Source organism: Gadus chalcogrammus, chromosome 2 (genome assembly GCF_026213295.1).
Source record: "Gadus chalcogrammus isolate NIFS_2021 chromosome 2, NIFS_Gcha_1.0, whole genome shotgun sequence".
Taxonomy (NCBI): Eukaryota; Metazoa; Chordata; class Actinopteri; order Gadiformes; family Gadidae; genus Gadus; species Gadus chalcogrammus.
The window spans coordinates 23,153,744-23,180,478 of NC_079413.1; the positions used below are offsets into that span (position 1 = coordinate 23,153,744).

Below are 26,735 nucleotides of genomic sequence, written 5' to 3' on the forward strand. Positions count from 1 at the left end.
AATTTCCCAATCGTATCCTCGATACATACAAATATATATAAAGGAATATATATGAAAATGAAATGGCTAAAGTAATGCAAAATTATGATGTAGTCGAGTACAAACAGTTCTACTCTCATTGCATCTTTGGAAGTTAATTCTGACTGATATACTGTTATCTTCCACAGCATGACATAACACATCTCAGGAAGTGGTTGGTGCTCAATTTGTTGGAGAATCTCCATACTGAAGGGTATAGTTCTTCTGAAGCAGATGTGCTATGAATTCCAATATAACACAACCGTAGGCAATGGACCTACAAAAACTTTTGTGTGTGTGTGTGTGTGTGTGTGTGTGTGGTGTGTGGGTTGTGTGTTGTTGTGTGTGTGTGTGTGTGTGTGTGTGTGTGTGTGTGTGTGCTCGTGTGTGTGTGTTGGTGTGTTTGTGAGTATTGTGATTTAGACCTCACTTGACCTCGCTGGGATGCTGACGGCGTTACCCCGCCATTCCATTTTTTATTACCTTTTTGGCGGCCCTCAGTCATAATTTTGGGTGCTCTAAATTGGCCCCTCAGCTGTCCAAAACTTTTGAGACCCCATGTTGTAGACCAAATTGAAAACTGTTAGTTCACCATAGAAACGCTCAGAGGTCAGCAATACTCCCGTCGCGCAAGACGTCGGTTAGGAAAAGTGGAAGTCGGAATTATTCTAAACAGCCGCTGTCTTTTCCTGTTTTAAAGGAAGCACCATTTCACTCTTCCGGGACCGATGACGTTTTCACAAAGGTTAAGTTAAAAGGATAGGAGATTGGACTATTAGTATAGAGGAATAGGGACACAGCTAAGGAGTCTCACATAAATATATTCTATAACTAGATGCTTCGCCGCGCTCTGGGATGGCAAATGGAGCTCGAACGTCCACACTGGACGGACATCTTACAACAGTAAGCTGCTCAGCCTAACTTGTGTTGTTAGTGGTACATGTACTTTTTTAAACAACATAACTTTAAACCATTCAACCGATTTTCAACGGTTTGGTGTGTTATACATCGTCAGAGAGTAGTTATGACACCTGCATACTTGATTTAGAATAATTGAAAAATAGAATAATGCTTCTAAAATCGGTACAATATCATAACTACGTTAACTAACGTTTGTAATAACCAAACCGTGTGTAAATCGGTTGAATACTTGAGCAACTTATGGTCTTTAAAAAGTACATGTACCACTACAAACACATTGGGTGTGTTCGAAACCACCTACTTGCTCAATACTCTTACTAACTACGACGTCAAATTGAGTAAGCAGAACGTAGTAAGCGAGTTTAGGTCAGCGAGTAGTATCGAATGTCTTCTACTAACGGGACGTTTTTGTGTAAGCATCCGCCTAGCTTACTAGACGTACTCAACCGCTCCCAGAATGCACTGCGTTCATTCAAAAGAACAGCTGGAAGCAATGGCGCTAAACGGGAGCCGCAGGCAGCAGTGCTTTTACTAATTGTTAATAATTGTTCAAACATATCACAGCAATCCTTAGGTTGAAGAGTCCTGTGACTGTTCAAATGTGACTGTTTTATATATTTATTATAATATTATTAACGGCGCTTCCCGCATGCTCCGCAGTGCTTATTGACCGTATTGATTCACGTCATTCTGAGGTGGCTTAATTAAGAACGGCCTTTCCGAACGATTTCGATTACCTCCAAAATGGATTACTCCATCATATTTAAGGTTCGCAGAAGTTAAGCAAGTATTGAGTAGCTAAGGTAGTAGGAGTAAGCAAGCTATGGTGGTTTCGAACACACTCCAAAGGACGCCCAAAATATGGCCGCGGCTCTTTTTCGAGTGTCCTCAACATTGGAACAGTGCTTGTCGGCACCGCTTTCTATGATCGTAGCGTCCCTAAAAGGAACGGCCGTGAGCATGCCTTCCTTGACATATGGGAAACAGCCCCTCCTGTCTGTCTCACCTCCACCCGGCCCTCATCTACAATCATGCCCCTCACCTGGTCTTCATCCCCAATCAACCCCCTTCATACACCCTGGATTCCCTGCTGTCGGCGCCAGATCGCTACTACGCACTACCGTGATAACTATACGTGCCTGGCTCTAGTGTTACTTGCTACCTCGCTCTCTTACTCTAGTCTCTCTTGTTGTTTTGGACCACATCTAACTTTAGTTCCTCTGCCTGCAGTTACCCGGATCACTCACTCCAGCTCGCCCACTCGCTCTTCCCCCGGCTCCCTCATCCACTAACTGCTACCCACCTTGTTCAATAAACCCCTTTTTATCCCTTCAACACGTCTCTGTCTGCTCTTGGGTTCAGCATCGTCTTACCATAACACTATGTCTCGCACCCCGTGCCTGTAGCACTTGGAAATCTTTGGGTTTACCACACTGGCCTCAAACGTACCAGTGAGGATAAGTCGTCTATCCTATCTCCCAGAACACGCACTCTATCTACTGCATCTGTGTCTTCAACACGATGTTCTCCACATCATCGGCCAAACAAACTTCAGAGCGTATCAATAATCTCCTCACTTGGTGACTAGGATCCTGACACATACGAACGTTGTTTCTATTATTTTTTTTAATAACATTTTCTTGACAATTAGCAGCCAGGGGGTACAGAAATGGCAGACATAAAATACAGACACAAAAATACAAAATGCAGCATTAAATTAAATAAAAATATTATAAAGAGCACACACACTAGGTGTTTTAATAGCTTTCCCATTTCTAGAACATAGAATATTCCCCATGTATTGCCTTGTTTCATTCTCAAACACAACAAAAAGCGGTTTCTGATTCGAGTATTTACATTTATGAATATGCCATTTAGCTAATAAAATAATAAGGTTTATACTAAAATATTGGTTTGCTTGACTAGAGGTGTAATGAAGAAACCAAACAATACAACAAACAAATCATGTTCAATACAAAAACAGTACATGTTCAATACAAGACACATACGAACGTGAACAAGGAAATTACGAGCAAGTGACGTAGTTCACGCCCGGACACTGATTGGCTGATACGTTTGCCACTTTGCAAATTGACTTTTTGGAAAACGTTTGGATTACGTTTTGGAAAACGTTTTGCCAAATCTTTTGCAAAGCCTTTTGCGGATTGAAATGTCATTTGAATATCGCAACACACGCAGCGTGGCGAAGTGGATTGCAATCACGGGGACGCTATAGCTTTTCAATTTTAATAAAGGAACTCAAAGAATATGTTATTCTATTTTTATTGTAATAACTTTAGCAAATTTATTTGATTTTTTTATTGTTTTTTCCAGCTGATATAGCAGAGCCGACTCCTGAGAGCAGACGTATCTGAAGCTGCATTGTCCCTTTGCATATTAAAATACACTTTGAAAAACGTATTTACAAATTACATTATAAAATTGCATGATGAATTGCCAATTGCATTGCCATTTGAATTTTGCTACATGCTTCCATAGTTGTCTTCTTTTAAGCAGTCAAGTGCACCACATCAGTTTGTTTATTTAAAAAAACATTTCTCACTTCAAACATGGAAGATAATGATTCAATAGCCAAACTCAGACATTTCTCAAAACTGGACTTTCAATCCAAAAAGGAGATAATAAATGATGGAAGACCAATGCCGGAGCTTAACGGGTTGCTTCAAACTGTATTATGATACAGACCAATACAATATATCATAATTCATATTATAAATCAATGAAATCAATCAGTGGCTGGTCTCTGGTCAGAGAGCTCCGTTCTCTCGTTAGTCACACCTGATCATGACTAAACCTTTCATCAATGGAGAGACTGTAGTCGTGTTTGACTGAAAAACCCGAGCGCCCCCGGAGGCGGGGGCAGCTGCGCCAACGTGTGCTGTAAACAGCTGTAAACAGCACCACCATGCTCCAACATGTCCATGGTGCATACCCACGTAACGGGAAGAAGCTCGGCTAAAGCCCATGATAACCATTTTTTACCTAAACAAAATACAATTTCCAACACCAAGCAACTAAATGAGCCCATAGCAAAACACGCAAAACGTGCATGCGCTCATACTGGCCGCCGCCGATTTCGCTACTTCATGCCAACCGAACAAACAAATATGTCATATGAAAGCTGGGGCTTCACAGATTCCAATGATATAAGGGGCATCACTCTACGACGTAAACTCACTGAACTAGCAGCCAAAGAAGAGCAAAATAAATAAACAAATAAAAAACGTTATACAATGTGATACTTTTGATTGGCGAATAGTGTTTTTTTACATGAATTTGTGTCCCTCGATTTGACTGTCCCTCGACTCCATTGGCTCTAACGGTTCGATAGAGGGGTCAATCATCCAAATTGACCAATGGATACCCAAGATATCTTCCAGGGTTTGACTGGAAGGTCAGCATAATTCGCGCCAGAAGCGCCGGCGAGATAGCTCCTAGACATACGCTCCTACTACACGCTTATTACATCGTTTGCATTTCTAGTTAGCTGGTAGTTAGCTAGTTATTTTGTATTTTCTTGCCTTTTTCTTCTATTTGTTATTATTTTAAAATAAATAATGGAAGGCAGGAGAAAGGACCTATACTTTTGCGGAGGCCATTCTGCTATCATTAGTGACAGTGGGGATACCGTAGTCCCTCTCGAGTCGTCGTCTGACGTCAGTGACTTGCTGTTTGCCAGAACTAGGACACGGACAACAGTGATTCAGAATATCGAATTCCATCACCTGAAAGGTATGTAATCTCTGTTATCGTTATTACTTATTTGATTTTGGTGTCAAATTGACGATCTATCACTCTTATTAGATATTATCTATCTATCGATCACCCTACTCACTCTACTCATTCCACACACTCACCTACCGGGTACTCATTTGCCTTATATTCTATATATATGATATTATTTGCATCAATTATCATTATCAATATATTGTACATATTTATTGATACTATCTCTATCCTTTCTTCTCTTTATTCCTTTTTTGCATTGTTGATGAGGACCTACCTAGCCCAAAACCAAGCATTGCCTGTGCAAGTGATAAATAAACTTGGATTTGATTTATTATCCTGGCAATGAATTTAGTAAATGCACACAATCAAACTGGTGCAAACTGGCATTGTTAGTTGACTTCCCCAGTACATGTCTTGTTTACCCCAACATATTGTTACTTGTCTGTTTGAAGTTACATTCTTTTCTTTCTTCTTCTTGGGTTTCCACAGTGATGATGATGCTGATTATGAGCCACCTTCATCGACTGCTCCTGCTCCAGCGTCAGCCCCCCCACCTCTGTTTATATATATATGTATATATATATATATATATATATATATATGATATATATGTTTATCCCTAATGATTGTAGTTTTTAGCTGTGTTTTTACCTTTGTTTTTACAGTTTGGTTTTATTATATGTTGTTCTCAAATATATCTGCTCCAGTTGGAGTCAAACTTCATTTCGATTGTATGGTTTTCTTTGACTGGGAAAATGTATAGAGGTCTGGGTGAAATTTCAAAACAAGTCAAAACTGTTGAATTTGGATGGAATGAATACCTACAGTAATATGTCAGTGAAATAAAATTAGTTTTACAGTCTGGTACCTTAGAAAGGTCAAATGGCACTGATGGTGCCCAAAAGTGCCCAAATGGCACCATTTAGTCCGTCTGGACCTACCTGTACTAAAACCTCTCTAAAATCACTTTATTCACTTTATTAGCATTTATCCTGGAACAGGGTGCTCATCAGATGTTGTTACATGTTTCCCTAAAGGTTCTGGCCTACTATCCCATAGTTTCAAGGTGGTATTCACTCTAAATAATGTGTTTTCTCTCGGCGAAAATTGACATTTCTTACCATGTTCTAGCTGAATTTACTCTGACACAGTAACATCTATATTGATTCTGACACTTCTGCAGCCACCTCACAGGTGTTACCTTCTTTTTGAAACCAACTTTATTTATATAGCTCTTGTAGTTGTGGAGGCATACTCTATTCATTATGGGCATGTCATTTCGGGCAGGAGGCCTGTGAAATAGGCCTAGGGCTTAACAGGTTAACAGTTTGGAACGCATGAATTTAGCAGAACAGCGAAAATGAGTACTGACAGAGAGAATCATTATCACCAGGGCGAATGGTATGATATAACGGCTGCTGTTGAAACAGTTTGGCTTTTTGGATTATCTTTAATGGTTTCTTACCATGTTGCCAAACTTAAGAGGGTTTTTTTCTTATTTAGTGCGGTGTAGTTTCCTTCTACTAGACTACGGTCTAGAATGTGCTCGGTTTTGAAAAGAAAATTAACAGAAAGGGTCAACGTGATAACACAACGGTTTATCAAGCAAACAATGGACATAAATGTATGTCCTTATTTAAATAAAAAAGCAAAACATAACTGTAAGAGCCATTTTCCTGTTTTTCAGTCATGTTGTAATGTCTGTGTTGACCACTGAGTGGTGTTGCCGTATTGCGGGTACAGGTGTAAAGGGGACGTCATTTGGGGTACCTCTGTTGTTTGACCCCGGAAGGGCATACGGTTTTTGACCGCAAGAAATACGAAGTTGTTGTTATGTCACTGAGGATCTATGAATGTATTCCGTATTCCCATGCAATTGGTGTTATGGTGAGGAAATAAACGGGTTGTAAACCGGAGACGATCGCACGGATCAATCATTGCTTCACGTAGCTGCATAGTACTGGAAACATCAACACAGCGCGTCAACCAGGTCACCCGGGAGTCAAACCACACGGAGCACACACATTGGATGTGGCTCGTATAATAATCCGCATAATAGAGACAATCCCCCTTCCCACTATAGTTAGCCAGGTGATGATCATGCAGAATATATTATTATTAGATAACAACTCTTCCAATTTGTAACAAACATACTTAATTGCCAAAAAAACAACAACAGAAGAACAAAAAAAAATATATAAGACAGTTCAGTTCAAGGAGCATAATTCTCAAACCGACGAGTTCAGCCTGCAATCTGATATCCTCATTGTCAGGAAGTGACAGTGGTGACACTCTTATCAGATGTCTTCAGTTGACACACAGACTCACGGACGCATGCAAACACAAAAAATATTATTTTTCATTGAATATAAAGACACAACATACATAGGTATCAGAGACGTGTAGTGAGGCCCGTGGCTGGTGAGGCACTGACTTTATCAAGAGTCAGATTTACAAATGTATGAACCCAATTGTTATGTAGTAGAAAAGAAGATTTCTCGTAGCACAGCCACACAGCCAGTCTTTTCGGCGGTACCACTCGGTTTGAAAAGACCGCGTTACTTTCTGTCCCGTAGTTTGAAGCAACCCGTTACACAGGCAGAGAGGAGGGCACTCCAAAGGGTCATAAAGACAGCTGAGAGGATTACTGGGACCACACGTCCCTCCATGGACTTTATTTACAGTCAGCGCTGTCGGAAAAGGGCAGTGAGAATCATTAGAGACTCCCTCCACCCAGCTCACCCTCTACTCAATAACTAACATTGTAAATACAGATTCAGACACAGTAGAGCGGACGGTGTCATCACACACACAACAAGATTCTTCAATAGCTTCTTCCCTGCAACAGTGCGACTGAAGGCATTAACAGAGAACATCTGAAAAATACAATGTGCAATATTGTATTTTATTTAAATATATACTCACCACCCTACCCCCACTTCCTACCCCCATTTAATTTAATATGTATATATTTTTTAATTTTAATCACTATCCACTATCTATGTTCTAGAAATGGGAAAGCTATTAAAACACCTAGTGCGTGTGCTCTTTATAATCTTTTTATTTAATTTAATGCTGCATTTTGTATTTTTTGTGTCTGTATTTTATGTCTGCCATTACTGTACCCCCTGGCTGCTAATTGTCAAAAAAATGTATAAAAAAAAGGTCCATGGAGAGAGAGCGAGAGAGAGAGCGAGAGAGAGAAGCACAATAAATAGTAATAATAAAAAATATAAAAAGTTTTAAAATTGAGATAAGGACAAATTGCATGTTGTGCAATGCATTTCAGAGAGCACCACAGTAGATAGTGATTACAATTAAAAAAGGTGTATACATATTAAATTAAATTGAATTCAGCAGTGCAACCATACTGTATAACCAACCACATGTAGCAGCGTTGTTGCACGTAGGAAGTGGGGGTAGGGTGGTGAGTATATATTTAAATAAATAAATAAGCAAAACACAATATTGCACATTGTATTTTTCAGTTGTTCTCTGTTAATGCCATCAGTCGCACTGTTGCAGGGAAGAAGCTATTGAAGAATCTTGTTGTGTGTGTGATGACACCGTCCTCTCTACTGTGTCTGAGTCTGTATTTACAATGTTAGTTATTGAGTAGAGGGTGAGCTGGGTGGAGGGAGTCTCTAATGATTCTCACTCACTTTCAAACAGAGTGGTACCGCCGAAAAGACTGGCTTTGTGGCTGTGCTACGAGAAATCGCCTTTTCTACTACATAACAATTGGGTTCATATATTTGTAAATCTGACTCTGAAAAGGTCAGTGCCTCACCAGCCACGGGCCTCACTACACGTCTCTGATACCTATGTACGTTGTGTCTTTATATTCAATGAAAATAATATTGTGTGTGTTTGCATGCGTCCGTGAGTCTGTGTGTCAACTGAAGACATCTGATAAGAGTGTCTTCACTCTGATACGAGTGTCACCACTGTCACTTCCTGACATTGATGATATCAGATTGCAGGCTGCTCAGAATTAAAACATGCAACCTGTTTTTTCCAGCTGATATATCAGAGCCGACTCCTGAGAGCAGATGTATCTGAAGCTGTCAGGGAGGAACCATGGCTACCATCTCTGAACCGGACCCTGGACTCTCTGAGGAACCTGGGGACACGTCTTTGGACCGGAGGGAGACCAGGAAGAGAAAATTTGGTAGGTGCCCTTTTGAGAGGATTTAAAATAAATAATCCAGTAAAAAAAATGTCGTTTCATCTGCATACGTTTAAAATGTACTTTTAGAAAATGTTTTATTTCAAATAGGCCGATCTGATGAACCAGTGACCGTATAGACAGATTTATTCTCCTAAATAACGACATGTGTGTGTTTGGGACAAAAGCTCGCATTTACCTTACTTGACGTGTGATTACGCCCATGAGTTACGGACTATTGATAGGCATCTCAAGTAGTTGTGTGTTTCATGTTTTAGGTCCGTTATATACGTGGAACAGAGTGCAGAGTAACTTTAGGGAGCAGAGCACAAGTTTAGTTTTTTCATGACTTATTATTAATGGTAGTGCAACCTAACATTAGATTGACAATGGTTTATTTAATCAACAATTTTGTGTTTTAATAATGGCTGCTCATTTAACTGAAGCGATATCAGGTGAACTTATGAATTTAACATCATTCTATAAAGTTTGTCATTAATATGACCATATCTCAAATTATCCCACGATACATGTCCTCATATTTTCTGCGTGGGCCGATGTGAAAGACCCTGGTGACACGCAGGCCACATGTTGTCCCCCCTCCATTACTGTGTGTGTACGTATGTGATTCTGTGTGTATTACTGTATACCTATGAGCATATGAGTATATGTCAATAATGAGGGAATGGTAACATTTATGCTAGAGACCAGCTCTTGCTCTGCTTAATTGTGTTCTAAACACGAGAGCCACAGTACCAGTCATCACTTACTGAGGTGTTCTCAGTAGATGTCTTCAGGTGTTTCTTCAAGACGGGGAGGGATTCTGCAGACCGTAGTGAGTCTGGACTGTGAATGACAGCCACGCAGTATGAATATATCAGTGTGAAAATTACTCTGTGTGCGTGTACGTGTGCTTGAGTGCGTTCGTGAGTCTGTGTGCAGTAGAAGAAAAACATTTCCTTACACTGATGGTATCGGAGTGCACGCTGATAATTGGTCAGAATGAAAACAAGTGACGTTGTTTTTTCAGCTGGTAGAGCAAAGAAGAAGGCTAAGTCCAGACGCCGTGGAAGCCGTCAGAGAGTAACAATGGTCACCATCTCTGAACCGGACCCTGGACTCTCTGAGGACCCTGAGGACACGTCTTTGGACCGGGAGGAGACCAGGAAGAGAAGATTTGGTAGGTGCCCCTTTATACAGAATTTAAAAGAAATAATCCAGTCCAAAACAATGATCCAGAAAAGTATGATTTCCTCCAAATACATTTAAGATTTATGTTTCTAAAACATTTTTAGCCGAAGTGACCGTGTGTGTGTGTGTGTGTGTGTGTGTGTGTGTGTGGTGTGTGTGTGTGTGTGTGTGTGTGTGTGTGTGTGTGTGTGTGTCCTACCCCTGAACAGCTCTATGGTTTCACATCACTGTCATCGTGAGCATCGGACTGCTGAGTATTCTCCTCATCTCCCTGCGCTTCAGTGAGTCTAAATCATATCCTCCTAAATAGAATTACAATACAGTATAATCATATCATTGATTGTATTAATAGCAATGATAATGTTAAATATTGTTTTTGTTAGATTTAGTGATAATAATAGGGTTAGCACACATACACCGCACGCACACATAGAACACAGCATACACACACACAAACAATCCACACGCACGTGCACGAACACACACGCACATGCACACACACTGCACACACGGGCGTGCTGATGCAGACGTTTCAAGAGCAGGACACCGCATACACACACACCACACACACATGCACACACGCACGCACACACATGCACGTACATACACACACTGCACACACGGGGATGCATATGTTTCAAAACAACGGCAAGATTGAGATAACAGCCCCGCCGTCGACACACTCTCCCACCTGAGCCTTATGTCCATCATAGACACTTTTTTGCAAGACGTTATTTTTCTTTAAACATTATCCACCACATTGAGCCTCCTGAAATGTCTTGTGATATCGAAATCCCCACTGCCCCCTGCCGACTGTATTAGTAGTTTTATTTTTCTTACGTTTTATGTGTAGGCTATGTGTGACTGTAGGCTACTGCTGCCTCTCTTGGCCAGATCACTTGAAGAGATGTTTAATCTCAATGACGCATTCTTCTGTTAACAATAAAAAACATCTCTCACGTCAGGTAGCCAATGTACAATCTGTAATCTTGCCCTCACAACCCCCCCCTCCCCCTCCCCCTCCCCCACACAAGCCCGTGCTTTAGTTCACTATAGTTAGGTAGGTTGCTGCCTTAGCTGTTAGCTGATGGCGATGAGTTCTGCCCGTTCTGCCTCCGTGCTGTCTGCGGTCAAACCAAAACAAACTATAGTGTCAGCGGCCGCACTTATCCCGCCTCTTGCGAACTTAGACCGTACGTCATATCCCGCCCCTTGCAGGCCCACCCCCCTTGATTCTACTGATGTCTGAACGACATCGAAGTCCGCATATAAAGCATCAAGTGTGAATCACCCTCAGGGTCTAATCTTATGATATACAAATGCTGCGAACTTACAATGATTATGCTTGCTTCATAAAGTAAGAAGAAGATGATCATGCTTGCTTCATTACGTTAAAGGTGAACCAATATGTTGGTTCACCCATGTATGTACGCAAACGCATACATACAGCGCAAGTACACAGATACACACCGCATCCACACACACCGAACACACACACCGCACACATACGCAGCTGTGCACAAACATACACGAAAGCACACACACACACACGCACACACACCGCTTGCCAATACAAAGGCAGCGACACACTCGCCCAGGTAAGAGGTTATGTTTTAACCATAATGGCTCCGCCATCGACACACGCGCAGGTAAGAACACACACGCTCGTTGTTGGCTCGTTCGTTCGCGAAGACTCGTTCAAATGAACGAGTCTTTAGGACGAATGAACCGAACCGGTTCGTTTCTCTCATTCGTTCGGACGTCTCGTTCACCATTCGATTCACCGGAAACTCGACTGAATGAACGAACGAGTTTCCGGTAGCACTAACTCCACTGAGTCTGACTGACTCAGCTGAGAACCGCGCAATGGCGTGCATTACCTGATGCGATTCACCGCTACCGGAAACCAGGCTCATTCGCGAACGACTCCTCCACCTCCTCCACTGAGCTGGGAGGAGCCGTTCGCGAACCGTTTGTTCGCTCAGCCTGGTTTCCGGTAGCGGTAAATCGCATCAGGTAATGGACGCCATTGCACGGTTCTCAGCTGAGTCAGTCAGACTCAGTGCTACCGGAAACTCGACTGAACGAACAAACTGACGAACGATTCACGAACGACTCCTCTCGGCGAACTGAGTCACGCGAACGGGGTCACGTAAACGAATCATTAAATCCACCACTAACACGCACACGCACACACCGCAGCGACACACGCCCAGGTAACACGTTATGTTTTCAAACATAACGGCTCCGTCATCGACACACGCGCCCAGGTAAGAACACACACGCACACACCGCGACTCGCCCAGGTTAGACGTTATGTTTTTAAACATCTTACTGCTATAGAATAGCAGGCCTGTCGCACAAGTGAAGGTGCGTCCACACCAAACGCGAAGGGGCGACATGACTCCATACAAATTCAACGTAGAGACGCGAATCGGGCAGATTTTTTGCTAGAAAAATCCTGCTACAAGATTTGATTTGTAGCACCCTGCACCGGCGAGCGCGTTCATGAGGATTTGCAATGCGACACTTTGGCTGTTTCCCGAAGTGAAGGCTGCAGCCTTTCACTCGAGTTGAAATATTTGAACTTTGCCGCGACATTCGTGTGATGACAGCCAATCAGCATTCAACAGCGTGGCCACTGAGTGACATAACGTAACAGCCAATCAGCTTTCAACAGCGTGGCCACTGAGGGACGTAACGTAACAGCCAATCAGCATTCAACAGCGTGGCCACTGAGGGACGTAACGTAACAGCTAGTCTCGCAAAGCCAGACCAACTACAGCAAGTAGAATGGTCTGGAGCCACGCTACCTCGAGCCGTCTATCCGTGGGGAAACTGGGCGGGCCTGTTTTTATTTCTTTAAACCAATCACAATCGTCTAGGGCGGGGCTAAGCCAGGGAAGCAGCAGCGGTGTCCATGCAAAATAGAACATCTTTCTTCCTCAGCAAATGCTGTAAGCAAATCTTTTGCAGTTCTTTGCAATTTTCGACGGAAAGAGCCAAACGTGCCAACTTTACAGCGCCGTCAAAGTCCTCTTCAGAACTCGCCATACTGCCTAGTTTCCGAGTGTGAGGGGGGAGCACAATACGGGAACGCCAGCAACCGGAAGGGGAGGAGTCGCGGCCAAATCCGACGCTAGGCAATAGACGCTGTCCACTTCCGTTCAGCCAGACTACGTAACAGCCAATCAGCGTTCAACAGCGTGGCCACTGAGGGACGTAACGTAACAGCCAATCAGCGTTCAACAGCGTGGCCACTGAGGGACGTAACGTAACAGCCAATCAGCATTCAACAGCGTGGCCACTGAGTGACATAACGTAACAGCCAATCAGCTTTCAACAGCGTGGCCACTGAGGGACGTAACGTAACAGCCAATCAGCGTTCAACAGCATGGCCACTGAGTGACGTAACGTAACAGCCAATCAGCGTTCATCAGCGTGGCCACTGAGTGACGTAACAGCCAATCAGCGTTCAACCGGCCAACCGTTCCCCGCAGTGCCGTCCGGGGTGAACCGCAGCATGGAGGAGAAAGGGATTGTTGCCGTTTGCACTCCCGGAGCTCTATATCTAATAGTGTATAATATTATATAATTTAATGTGTTATATTACGGCCAAAAGCTGTGTGAGCCTCCGGACGGCCGTTGCGCGTAGGGATTGGGCTTCGAGGGGTTTGTTTACTGGCGTTGCTATGGTTACCGGTCTTGCGCGTTCCAACGGTTTAGCGGTGGTATCTAATAAATCGCTGTCTGATCAATACTTCATTCACTGCCTCTTCCGTGGTCATTACGATATTATGGACCGACTGCGTCTGGTTCTGCGCCGTCCCTCGCTCTTCCACAACAGGTAGAGACATGTTACGGTGGTTATCTCGGCCGTGGTTGAGAATGAATTGGCATGAAGCTCCGTTGGCGGGCAAAAGATGCTTGCTTCATGACGTAGAGAGGAAATTATTATGCTTGCTTCATTACGTCATAGCTGAACCTAATTGTTATACGTTGTAACATTATAGGCAAAATGTAATTATATTATGTGCTCAGAAATGTGTTACATTATCGACTGGGGTTTCCACATTATGGCTATGGGTTTAATTACAACTAGAGGCTGAGCGTGCAATGCGCGCGCTCATCCTGGAATGATAGCAATGATAATGATCATTATTGTATTTGTTAGAATTTGTGTTAGGCATACTAATATGAATAATTGTAACAATAGCAATAATGATATTGATAACTGTAGTTATTGCTATTTTAATTAGTATTAATTTTATGGACTTTGTGTTTGGTTGGCTGTGGGTCCTGTGATGCTTAGAGAAGATGTCGTTCTGTTTTAGAGCTCATATCTTCTGTATTCCTCTGTCCTGTCCTAGACTCACCGTCACCCTGGATAGAGGGGAGAGAGCACTTACTGGATGAACTCGGTGAGGGTTTTATCCAAGTTATTAAATCAATCGCGTCATTAACATTCATTTCAAAAACACCCTTTGCTTCTCTGATTCATATTGTGGTCTACTAAGGTCAGGTTTCTATTGTCGTCTATTAAGGTCATGCTTCTATGTGGTCTGTTAAGGTCAGGTCTCTGGGTTGTGTGTCCGTAACGAAGACCGTAAGATAAGCAGTTCTCTGTTTGTTCAGGATGTTCTTTTACATTCAACAGATGAATTGACACTTCAGGGCTGGATGCTTCACGACAAGAGTCTCTACCTTGTTTCTATTACTAAGAAGGGCTGGAGGGCCAGTAGAGAAGACTGTCAGAAGAGAAAGGCAGACCTGGTGGTCATCAACAGCAGAGAAGAACTGGTGTGTGTGTGTGTGTGTGTGTGTGTGTGTGTGTGTGTGTGTGTGTGTGTGTGTGTGTGTGTGTGTGTGTGTGTGTGTGTGTGTGTGTGTGTGTGTGTGTGTGTGTGTGTGTGTGTGTGTGTGTGTACTTTGTGGTCATGACAACAGATGCATTTACCTTTAGAACCAGGTTTCCAGGTTTGTCAGCAGATTGGTGGGTTCTTCCTGGATTGGACTGAGTGATCGAGAGAAAGAGGGGACCCACAAGTGGGTGGATGGTACCCCCATGACCTCAAGGTAAGGCTGAAGACTCTGTTCAGCAGCATCTCTTCTCTGAGAGTGACAGACTGACCTCCACTGTCTCCTCCTCGTGGTTCTCAGTTGGAGACACGTTAAACCACGCGATGACGGCGGAGCAAGAGACTGTGTCGTAGCAGGGGAGGACGGCTGGTCTGAAGAGCCGTGTAACAGACTGCACCACTGGATCTGTGAGAAGAGCGTAGACCTGGATCATCTGGAGGCTGAGCGGAACAAAGAGGGTCCGTAGACTTAGTTTGTGTTCATGAGTGGAGAACGGATCCTCCTTTCTGTTCTCTGTGCCGTAGATACAGTAAATACACTTTAAGAGTTGAAAGGTTGTTGGATGTGTTTAGGTCTACCAAGGTCTGGGTTTATATTGTGGTCTACTAAATTCAGGTTTCTATGGTGGTCTACTGAGGTCAGGTTTCTATTGTGGTCTACTGAGGTCAGATCACAAGGGTCAACCCTTTCCGGGTTCACTTGCACTAGTTTCTATTGGAGCTGCTGAACGGTTTTGCGTTCTCCTCCACAAGCTCCGCCCCCGACTCGTTAATCTCTTCGTGGAGTGACTTCCCCTCCCTGGGTAATCTTTGTAGACACTGCTGTGATACTCAATCATGTATGAAAAGGCAGGCCAGAATACTGGGTGTGAATCCCCTGGTCGCCCTCTAGTGGACGGGTGTCAGGAGAGAGTGAAGGGAGTGTCTGACGCTGCATCTCTAGATCCGTGTTGTAGACGTTCACTCCTCTCCTCCTGGTTTCTTCAGGTTCAGTGATGCCCACGGAGGATGAGGAGGAGGCCCCCAGCATCACAGAGTTCCACTCCTCTACCCACGTGTTGCCCGTGGGCCAAACGGCCCGCTACACCTGCCACGCCGGTGGCACGCCGGAGCCCACAGTAGAGTGGCTCCACAACGGCAGGCCCCTGGAGAGGGACGGCACAAACGACCAATCAGAGGCCTGGGTGGAGAGGGGCTTCCTCTTCGTCAGAGGTGGGAGGTACGGCGTGAACACGGTCTGCTGCATGGCGAGCAACAGTGCTGGCACGGCCAATCACAGCGCTGAGGTGCTTGTCTTTGGTAAGTCCTGGATCCAAGGAGAGACCTTTGTTGATGTATTCATCCTATTTTTAATTGATCACTTATGTCCCTGCTTGTTTATATTGTGTTATATATCTATCACTGTTTGTTCATTGTTCATTGTTATTGTCTTAATGTATGCATCTTACTCACCAAGCCAAATTCCTGGTTGGTGTAAAACCCTTCTTTCAATTAAATCCTTTCTGATTCTGATTCTGATTGCTGATGTTTTCATAATATTGTTGTTGATGTTTTCATAACGTTATTGTTGAGGTGTGTGTATCTATGTATGTGTACATATGTATATGTATGTGTTCATATCTATGTATATGTACATATAGCGCAGGAGAACAGTACTAGTGATGATGATGATGATGAGGATGAAGAGCGGTTCAGCAGCTCATCATGTCTGGTTCTCCCTCAGATGCCTGTGACCTCACACTGGACCCCAACACGGCCCACAGCGGACTCTCTCTGTCTGAGGACAACAGGAAGGTGACGCGGGTTGAAGAGGACCAGTCGTATCCGGATCACCCAGACAGATTTGACTCCTATCCCCAGGTGTTGGGTAGAGAGGCTCTGACTGGCCGCTGTTACTGGGAGGTAGAGTGGAGAGGAGTGGTTGAGATAGGAGTGACATACAGAGGAATCACAAGGAGAGGAGGGGGTGATGACAGCGGGCTTGGACTGAACAACAAGTCCTGGGGTCTTCATTGTCGTAATGGTCGTTACTCTGTCCGGTACAACGATAGAGATACAGACCTCCCTCTCCGCTGCGCTGGCTCCACCAGAGTAGGAGTGTATCTGGACCGGCCTGCTGGCTCTCTGTCCTTCTACAGAGTGTCCCCAGGTGGAGGAGGGTCCTCAGACACACTGACACACCTCCACACCTTCTGGTCCTCCTTCACCCAGGAGGACCTCCTCCCGGGGCTCTGGGTGGGGTTATGGAGGAGGGGGTCCTCAGCCTCTCTGTGTCGGCTGTAGAAAGAGAGCCAGTGGCAGCGGGGGGCGTCTCGGTGGTCCCTCAGTTGTAGAGAAATGGGGGGGGGGGTCTGCGGGGTGCCTCAGGGGTGGAGGGGGGAGGGTGGAGGGGGGGAGGGGTGAGGGGGGAGGGGGTGGAGGGTGGAGGGGGATGGGTGAGGGGTGGAGGGGGGAGGGGGTGGAAGGGGGAGGGGGGAGGGGGTGGAAGGGGGAGGGGGAGGAGGGGGGAGGGGGGGGGAGGGGGTGGAAGGGGGAGGGGGGAGGGGGTGGAAGGGGGAGGGGGGAGGGGGTGGAAGGGGGAGGGGGAGGAGAGGGGGGAGGGGGTGGAAGGGGGAGGGGGGGGAGGGTTGAGGGGCGGCACTTTTCACACACACATATACAAACACACACACAAACACACACCGACACACACACAGACACAGGAACACACACGCACACACCAAAAACACACACACACACACACAGACAGACACACACACGTGCACACACACAAAAACAAACCTACATAAAAACACACATACTGAGAGGACTGACGACTCAGTGTCTCTGTGGCAGTTATAGTCTCTCTCTCTCTCTCTCTCTCTCCCTCTCCCTCTCCCTCTCTCTCTCTCTCTCTCTCCCTCTCCCTCTCTCTCTCTCTCTCTCTCTCTCTCTCTCTCTCCTGGTATAGCATGATAAACGATGAAAAGGCTTTTAAGATCTCCCATAGTTAGATAAGCACATTTATTATTTGAAATGTACATAAAATACCTATTGATGGTCCATCTTTATATATAACAGTTTAAGTCTTAAGGGCTCTTATATCATCATTTTTGTCATAATCCTGATATGCGACCTGATTTAAAGCAGATGTTATGTTTTATTCATAATAACCAAGATGTCTATGGGATAATGTTGCATGTTGTCAATGACTTTAAACTGAATCTTGATTTTTTGTGTTCTGTTGGGAACCAAGCGGCCGCAGAACATGTTCAGTTATTAAAGACATGTGCTCACCTGTTGATGATTTGTAAAGTCTGCTGCTTCTATTGTTTTAGTCCTCGTGTTTATTGTGTACATGTAAGGGACTATTTTTCTGTCTTTTTTGTTAATGAAGCATAATTGTAATAAACAACTCAGTGGATCCAACTGAATGTTCTCGTGTGTTCAGCCGATGATTTCTTGTTTTATTAGTGAATAATGCTTCCATAAGTGCCTTAAGAATAATAATATTAATCAGAAATTATACATAAAACAATAAATGTTATTCCGATTTTATTCTGGGACCTCCTCCCTGGGTTTTGGTTGGGGGGGGGGGGGGGGGGGTTGTAGAAAGAAACCACAGACAGACGGCCAGACACACTCTCACTGCCCTTCTTCCTCTTCTGTTGGGTAATGATTGATTGATTGATTGATTATTTTAATGACCACACAGCCAGGCTGGTGGAATTTGTTGTCAGCTTGGTACAGGTTCCAACTTACAAAACATATAACACAGATATACATACAGAAATACACACTACACAATACATAAGGGCCATGCTTAATCCTTAACGTTCCGAGTTCAGAACGTTTATTGCAGTTGGGATGAAACTGTTTTTTAACCGGGTTGTTCTGGAGGCAATCGTCCTGTAACGCCCCCCAGAGGGCAGTGGCTGGAAGGCATAGTGTGCAGGGTGAGAGGGGTCGGAGATGATTTTCCGTGCTCTGCGTAGTGTCCGTTTGTGGGAGAGTGAATCAAGGGATGGAATATCCTACCCATGATGCTTTGCGTGAGAATATAGACCTGATTGGATGAGGCTATCCTATGTGAAATGAACTAGAATCCTAAAATCAATACATTTCAAAATAATTTCACACTTCAAACAGACGAAAAACGCAAATGGCATATCCATATTTGGCTCCTTTTTGGCTTTCAGACTGACTATCTGTCTATCTGACCCTGGATCTGCCGGCACCAGAACATTACATTGCAGCAGCCGGGGACCCTCTGAGCACCAATCCAGGGTCCCTGTTAACATAGTATACATAGTATACATAGTATGCATAGTATACAGTGGTACAAAGGAAGACAAGGATGCACACCAATTATATTCAAATGCCTTTATTTATGAAGTTGCTTGTTGCTTGATGCAGAATGATGTAATGAAGCTATGCATTAGGATTTTTAAATGCAAGCGATATTTTTGTATAACAGTGATGGTAAATACTTTGACAACAACAAACCCTGTATTATTTTATGGCCAGACGTTTCCAATATAATAGATTTCATAAAAATAAATATTGGATAGTTATAGGATTACAGTTTCTACTATATATGTAGGACTACTGCAAAAATGAGAAAGCACCATTTTATATTGACTCAAGTAACTGATAAACCATTGAGGGCTGGGGAACGTCTAACTTGCAGGGATTTCTATTGTCCCCCATTGCTCCACCGAGACACACCCCTCTGCCTTCACTCCTCCCTTCGCTGTAATCTCTGCCACTTCCTTCACCTCCTCCGTCAGACACTGCTCCATTCGTGTTGACTGCCCAGAGTCCACGGATTTGATCTCAGGAAAATAACCTCCACCTCCACCTCCAGGCACCCGTGAGCATGACCTCCTTCAAACGTTCCTTTGCCTCATGAGTTTGTTAGATGTTGTTGTTGTCAAAGTCCATGGTTTTGCTATTGTTCCAGAGCTCAGTGCTGTTATCCATGTCGTAACTTGATTACGCGGCCCAAGCCCTTAACCAGGTGGCCTGAGAACAGAAGCATTCATAGTTTAAATGGGAACGCAAGTGAACTGGAGAGAACGGCGTAGAACAGCCGTACGTCTTGCATAATATGCAAAAATATGCATTTATGGAATTCTATCTGAATTGTTGATATTTCACAATGCGGTTGCTACATGGTCAGGTGATTGCAATTGTAGACAGGATGTATCCAGAGAACAAGGCATGTCCCATGTCCACTAGCCAGGATGTGTTTCCCTTTGAAACAAGGAAGTTCGTTCGACGCTCAGCTGTGGGGCAAAAATCATGGCATGTTTGCATAGTAGAAAGACCAATGTTAATGAAGCCAATATTGACCAAAGGAGGTCTTATATCTAAACCTGTAACGACTGACTGGTTCATAGCATACAGATGCTTTGTCTAGTGGTGCTGGGGATATGGGCGGAGTTCCCTTTCAATTCTATTATGTTCTCTACATTCTATAAATTCTGTAACCTGTGAGGTGTTCATTAAAAGGTCACTACCCAAATCTTTCATGTGTTGTGTTTAAATTGTTGTACTTCGAGTTTAATATTTTATTTACCTGGGGCTGCCTATACATCTGACTCAGACCGCCTCATTATCGAAGCGGGAACTAAGGCAGCAATTACATCCCCCTTTGGTGGCTTTTCGTACAGAATTGCATGTATAAGCTTCAACAAAGATGCGAATCCAGACGTGAAGTATCACACACATACAATGAGCTAACTGTAGCCGGGACTCTGCCCTTCAAAAAATGGATCCAGTCTGTCCTGTCCTTTTCAGGTTTTGGGAGATTGTCAGTGGTGGGATCGCCCTGCGTCTCTCCAAGAGCTCCGCAAGGAAAGGTCCCCAGATGGGAAGTCCCCCTGCATCTCCGGGAGCTCCGCGAGGAGAAGTCCAATCCACTGACAAAAGCAAGGACTTCTTATACTGTGGCAGACAGGCCTCAAGGATGCTGAGAACAGCTGTGCCCCCCAATACAAATATAGTTTTTGTTTAAGCCATATTGCAATCCATCGATGAACCTCCTCTGGATGTCATAAGGGGGGGTAAACGCCGTGCCTTATCAGATGGAACCCTGGCTTCTCGACCCACCCCAGAGGTTCATGAAAACAGCCCCCTACCACCAAACGGAAAATATATTTATTTCCCATTATATGTCCTTCAACCGAACGTCTTCCATAGACATGTTGTAGCTCCATTGGTCGCTACGCTAGCTAATGGTGGCTGCAGGGACTATGGACCTATTTATTGCACTTTATTATGTGCAATGGAAAGCAAACGTATTAACAATTTACATTACTGCACAACCTATGACAACATAAATAACATGCATTAATAACGCAAGATTTTACCAAATAAGATTCAAGATTAAAGATGATTTATTTATTGTCACATGTCATATTGACAATAAATTCCATTGGTCAATACTTACAATCAAATGCATCCATCTCAATTTCCCTTCATATTTGAAACAACTCTTAATCCCTCTAACTTCTCAATACAGCCTACGGCACATGGACCACCTGTTTCTAGTTAAACCTAGAATCAGGAAAGAAATTGGTCGTCGGGCATTCAAATTCAAAGCTCCATCAGATTGGAACAACCTTCCCTCCTCACTTAGGTCTATTACTTCTTTCCATATCTTCAAATCATCTTTAGTTTTGCATTATAAAACATCCTGCTCTTGTTTCTGATCTATCTTACCTTTTCTCTCTAGGACTCATTCTACTCATACCTGCTTTCCTTTTGTCCACTATACTATTTACATGTGTGTATCTGGGTTGAAATATGTACTGTATATTCTACTTGTGCATGCAAGAAAATGTATTTATTGTATGTAATGTATATTAATATATTTGATTGTACTCTGTGTAATACTGGCTGGTAGGGGGTGGGAAGGGGGGGGGGTAGCTATAGGGAGCATTGTTGGAGTGTGTGTGGGTGTGTGATTGTGTGTGTGTGTGTGTGTGTGTGTGTGTGTGTGTGTGTGTGTGTGTGTGTGTGTGTGTGTTTGTGTGTGTGTGTGTGGGTGTGTGTGTGTGGGTGTGTGAGTGTGTGTGTGTGTGTGTGTGTGTGTGGGTGTGTGAGTGTGCGTGTGTGTGTGTGGGTGTGTGAGTGTGGGTGTGTGAGTGTGCGTGCGTTTGTCCTTGTGCTTATGTGTTTGAATTTATGTTTATAACTTACTTTTTACTTTCATTGTATTATTTGTCATTATTGTAAGGACCCCCTCGAAAATGAGATGATACATCTCAAGGGGCTACCCTTGAAATAAAGAAAGAAAGAAATATTAGAGGTGCGGGATTATGGCCAACATGATTATCACAATTATTTTGATCAATACTGATATCCCGATTATTTACCACGATTATTCATTTGATTGACAAATATTTTTATTGAACGATCACGTTAACATAACACTGCTTTAACAACCGTGAACCATTGTGCTACATTCCTGCTAATGTACAAATCTTTGCATAGATATCACCAACTTAAAATCAACAGGGCACAGATTTGACAATGTTTAAATTGTAAAAGATTTGTTAAACTTGTAAATAAGGCGTTGAAATAAATAGGATTACTAAAATAAATATGCCACCAGAGAATGCACCAGAACAAAAGGCATTGTCCCTGACGTTTTGAATACGCCACTTTGAAAAAATAATTGCGCGAGGGGATAACATACCTATTGTCCAGTATGTTTACCATTTTCTTGAAGACTTCATTCCTGACGGTGTTTATTGGACACATATCTTTGGCCAAATGGAATGTGATTGCATTGGCGATTTCGGTGTGTCTTTGTGACCTGATGGACACGGTGTCTTGCTGTACAGGCTCGATTTATGGACGTCTGGCTAGATGTGGGACAACTCGTGTTAGCAGCCGATGCAACACTTTTATAGCATTCATGCCTTCGTCAGTCTATTTTGTGGTGTGTGTTCAGGTGGCTGAATTAATTAGTGGTGTTGCCTTGCGGCGCTGACACAGCTCTACGGCACACTTTGAAGATTGTTTGATGCTGGTTCAAATCGCTTGCCCTAAATCCGAAATATTTCCAGATAACGGACGATGATCCGCAACGAGGGACGAGCTCTTCGACTTCTGCCGTGTCAGACATGCAGCCGAGCCAGAGCGTATACTGCATGGACGAGGCCCGCTTATTTAGTTAGGCTATTTATTTTTGCGGAGCACGCATTATTTTCTTTGCCCTATGTCAAATACAAATATAAAAAAATCTGTTTGTAAAAATAATTTTGCAATCTGAAGAAACCTATCCTTACAATACACCACTGAGTAACTGAATGTGACTGATACTGATAACAGGCTGGTATAACCGATTTCTCTGTCAAAATGAGAGTAAGATCAAAATCTGTAGGTGAAATGGAGTCATAACTACCACTAAGCAATCACCCAAATGGCTGGAAGCGGCCCTGGCCTCAGGCCCTCCGTGGCCCTGGCCTCAGGCCCTCCGTGGCCCTGGCCTCAGGCCCTCCGTGGCCCTGGCTTCAGGCCCTCCGTGGCCCTGGCTTCAGGCCCTCCGTGTCCGCTTCCAGGCGACGATGCTTAGGAAGGCCAGGCCGGCGATGATGATGAGTGTCTGCTTGGTGGTGAGTGGCATGCCCTGCATACGGCCACTTAGCTCTGACAGACTGTTGCTCTGTTGATATGAGAGAGAGAGAGAGAAGGGGGCACACACACAGAGAGAGAGAGAGAGAGAGAGAGAGAGAGAGAGAGAGAGAGAGAAGGGGGCACACACAGAGAGAGAGAGAGAGAAGGGGGCACACACACAGAGAGAGAGAGAGAGAGAGAGAGAGAGAATTATGTTAAGCCAGAATTTAATATGAGCCATATGTTAGCTATGATGTAAGAGAAGTGGAAAAGAACGATTCACAATTAAAGTACATAATTGTGATTTCAGGTGAATTGCTATTTTTAATTGAACAACTTCACATTGAGGGAGTGAAATTAAACCATTGGTAGGAGTACTCAGATCTCTTAATGAAGTGAAAGTAGCAATTAGTGTAAACAAACTGATCAAGCAAAAGTCCTGTACTTATTTAATAGCACATAAGTGTTAGAAATAAGGGTTAGGGTACCAAAAGTAAGTACTTATTAAGAATGGCCCATTTAAGAATCGTATGTAATCCCTGGAATATAAATAGGGATAGCTTGTAATTAGCTAATAACCTGCAATAATTTATCATGATGTGTAAATTGATTTATATTTTGTATTGATAATCTAAATCTGCAAAGTAAATTGGAAGTTAATTTAGTTTAATTAAGTCTTGTGTACAGACTTAATTCTGCACAAATATCCGTCCTGTTTCTTATTCCACCAGTGTAACTTTGCTGTAGTGTTCTGCATCTAAGGTCAGACTAAAGTAAGACTCCAGTGTGTGGGAAAGGCTTAGCCTACCCATCCTCCATGGCTACCGACCCAGCCCAGTAGTAACCTACCCATCCTCCATGGCTACCGACCCAGCCCAGTAGTTTCTCCTTGAAGTAATTCAACGCTATCTTGAAGATCTCAATCACCAGTAGAGGCAGATTATCTTCCATCACCTGGAAGCCACACACACACACACACACACACACACACACACACACACACACACACACACACACACACACACACACACACACACACACACACACACACACACACACACACACTTAAATAATTGTGAACCATATAGTTTGGGTGGTTGTGGGCTGATTTGTGTTGGTTTTTTGGTTTGTGTATAGTGTTGATCAGTGTTGTTTGCACACACACTAACACACACCTTTATTGCCATCCTTCCGGCAACATAGAACAGCAATATGATTTTATCCCAGGTCACTCCATTCTTAAACACTTTGCCTGCCAGCTGTGAGAACTTGTCCATCATTGAACCTGGCATTCGAATCACCCCATCGATGGAGCTTTGAGAGAGGAAAACAGAAATCGCAGGCATTATAAATGGATTATGGAATGCATGATTTCGAGATGAATTTGGATGCAAGAAAAGTGCTGGTTTGAAGTGCACTGAAAATTATGAAAAAGAACGAGCCAATGTAAATAACATACTCTTGTAACTCTTGGTTGCCTTTGAGAATGGAGCTCTGTTGGCGAACCCTTCGGCCCAACTCATCCATCAAATCTCTCTCCGCCTCACTCTGCGGCTCGGGGCCCGGTGGCAGCGCCGGAGCCTCGACGTCCAGGTGGCCCTCCCTCAGCTCCTCCTCCATGACCCTAAGACATGCTGGGGGTTATCCGTCGCCTCAACACAGAACCATTAGCTATGATCACACTGCTTATTAATTCTTAAAACCTCACAGACATCTGATCCTACGTTTATTACTAATTATGTGTAAAGGACAACACTGTTCTGGGTTACCAGAACCGTAGAATTATATTAGCAGTTGAATTATGAGCATGGAATTTTAACGTATCTACATTTATAACTTGTAACTTTGATTGTAAGCTTACCCTCTGAGACAAGCCTCCGCTATCCGTTCATCTGTTAAAGGCACCCAGTGCAACTTTCGAGGCTTAAAAATAAACATTCAATTTCTAGTCTTTTTTACACGTAGTAAGTTTCAATAACTCCATACCATTACATACCGACATTCAAGCAGCAAAGATGAGACGTCGTTGAGTGGTGAGAACTGATAGAAAATCGATAACAACAATGCCGCCATTTTCTTTATTTTTTGTAACCTACAATAAATAAAGCAGGCTTCCAGTCAATGGAAAAATGGCTTCTCCCCACCGGCGATTGTTGTTGTTTACGATTTTCTATCAGTTCTCACCACACAGCGACGTCTCATCTTTGCTCCTTGAATGTCGATATGTAATGGTATGGAGTTATTGAAACTTACTACGTGTAAAAAAGACTAGAAATTGAATGTTTATTTTTCATTGAATGTTTACATAAAGTTGCACTGGGTGCCTTTAAGAAACGATTAACATTGTCAAACAACAAGCGGCGCTGGTTTATATTCATTATAAACCCGCGCCAGTTAGTTTCGCCACACCGCCTCTCTTGTAGCCACTCTCTTGTAACTTAAAGTAATGCAAGTCGCCGAATCGCCAAATGGATAGGCGCCACGCGCTGCGTGTTCTTATCTCCGTTACGCTTCTATAGCGGTCTTGAAAACTTTGGGGACGCTCCACTTACATGACTTAAGTAATGTAAATCGCCGAAACACCAAATGTAACTATTATCATATCCTTCTCGTTTTGTAGACACACCTGATATTTCATCTCCGCCACCGTCCATTGTATAGGCCTTACTTTCTCTTTCGTCAACGATGTAAACCTATACGATTCATAGTCTCCAGAGACCCGTCCAGGAAGTGCTTTGCGGGATCTTTTGATCCTATTGAAATAGCAAATTTAATGACAGGACAAAAATGACAGGTAATTAGGCCTACGTTATGTATATCTAGTTATTATCAACACGTTGGCTTTACCTGCCTTGTTGAAATCTTTATATTTGTTTGTTCAAGATCGTGTGGCTGTTTCATGGTTTGAATTATTTTATGTCTTAAAATTGTATGGCAGTCAAGGGCATCACAACCTAATGTTTGGTAGGCTATATTTAGAGGTAGGGTATGGGGAGGATTGTTTCAAAACACAGATGACCAATGGTTTACCATTTCGTTATTTCAAAGTCGTTTCAGTAATGGTCAATTAGGGTCTGTCATGGTCCGCCCCTGGTTTTCCCATTCACCTGCCTGCCACCCTGATCTCCCCTAATTAACCCAACCACCTTCACCTGTGATCCCTCTCCTCTCTCTCCACTCATGCCCCGTTTACACGAAGGGAACGCCGTTTTTATCACAGA

General features: G+C 43.5%; 2 protein-coding genes across 2 annotated transcripts; one reads left to right on the top strand and one right to left on the bottom strand.

The window, feature by feature from the left end:
* The first annotated feature begins 8,736 nt into the window (after nt 1–8,736).
* Nucleotides 8,737–17,190, top strand: LOC130402615 (uncharacterized). Its single transcript, XM_056606849.1, has 9 exons — nt 8,737–8,860; nt 9,888–10,037; nt 10,258–10,329; nt 14,419–14,469; nt 14,706–14,848; nt 15,012–15,124; nt 15,209–15,366; nt 15,895–16,206; nt 16,631–17,190. The coding sequence occupies exons 1-9, from the start codon at nt 8,770–8,772 to the stop codon at nt 17,188–17,190; spliced, it is 1,650 nt and encodes a 549-aa protein (XP_056462824.1). The 5' UTR covers nt 8,737–8,769.
* A 4,775-nt stretch (nt 17,191–21,965) lies between these two features.
* Nucleotides 21,966–26,341, bottom strand: LOC130401542 (apoptosis regulator BAX-like). The gene is made up of 6 exons (XM_056605364.1): nt 26,141–26,341; nt 25,376–25,406; nt 24,974–25,138; nt 24,690–24,828; nt 24,364–24,468; nt 21,966–23,563 (listed from the first exon to the last, which is right to left on the bottom strand). Exons 1-6 carry the CDS (start codon nt 26,166–26,168, stop codon nt 23,435–23,437), a joined length of 597 nt encoding a protein of 198 aa, XP_056461339.1. The 5' UTR covers nt 26,169–26,341; the 3' UTR covers nt 21,966–23,434.
* Nucleotides 26,342–26,735: the final 394 nt, after the last annotated feature.

What these genes read in the sequence shown, in the direction of transcription:
- LOC130402615 (XM_056606849.1), top strand. Translation starts at nt 8,770, where the DNA reads ATGGCTACCATCTCTGAACCGGACCCTGGACTCTCTGAGGAACCTGGG. An exon ending in TCAACAGCAGAGAAGAACTG is followed by an intron (nt 14,849 to 15,011) that starts GTGTGTGTGTGT and finishes ATTTACCTTTAG; the next exon opens with AACCAGGTTTCCAGGTTTGT. An exon ending in CGCTGAGGTGCTTGTCTTTG is followed by an intron (nt 16,207 to 16,630) that starts GTAAGTCCTGGA and finishes GTTCTCCCTCAG; the next exon opens with ATGCCTGTGACCTCACACTG.
- LOC130401542 (XM_056605364.1), bottom strand. Translation starts at nt 26,168, where the DNA reads ATGGACGGTGGCGGAGATGAAATATCAG. An exon ending in TGGCGGAGATGAAATATCAG is followed by an intron (nt 25,407 to 26,140) that starts GTGTGTCTACAA and finishes TGCCTTTAACAG; the next exon opens with ATGAACGGATAGCGGAGGCT. An exon ending in GGCAACCAAGAGTTACAAGA is followed by an intron (nt 24,829 to 24,973) that starts GTATGTTATTTA and finishes CCTCTCTCAAAG; the next exon opens with CTCCATCGATGGGGTGATTC.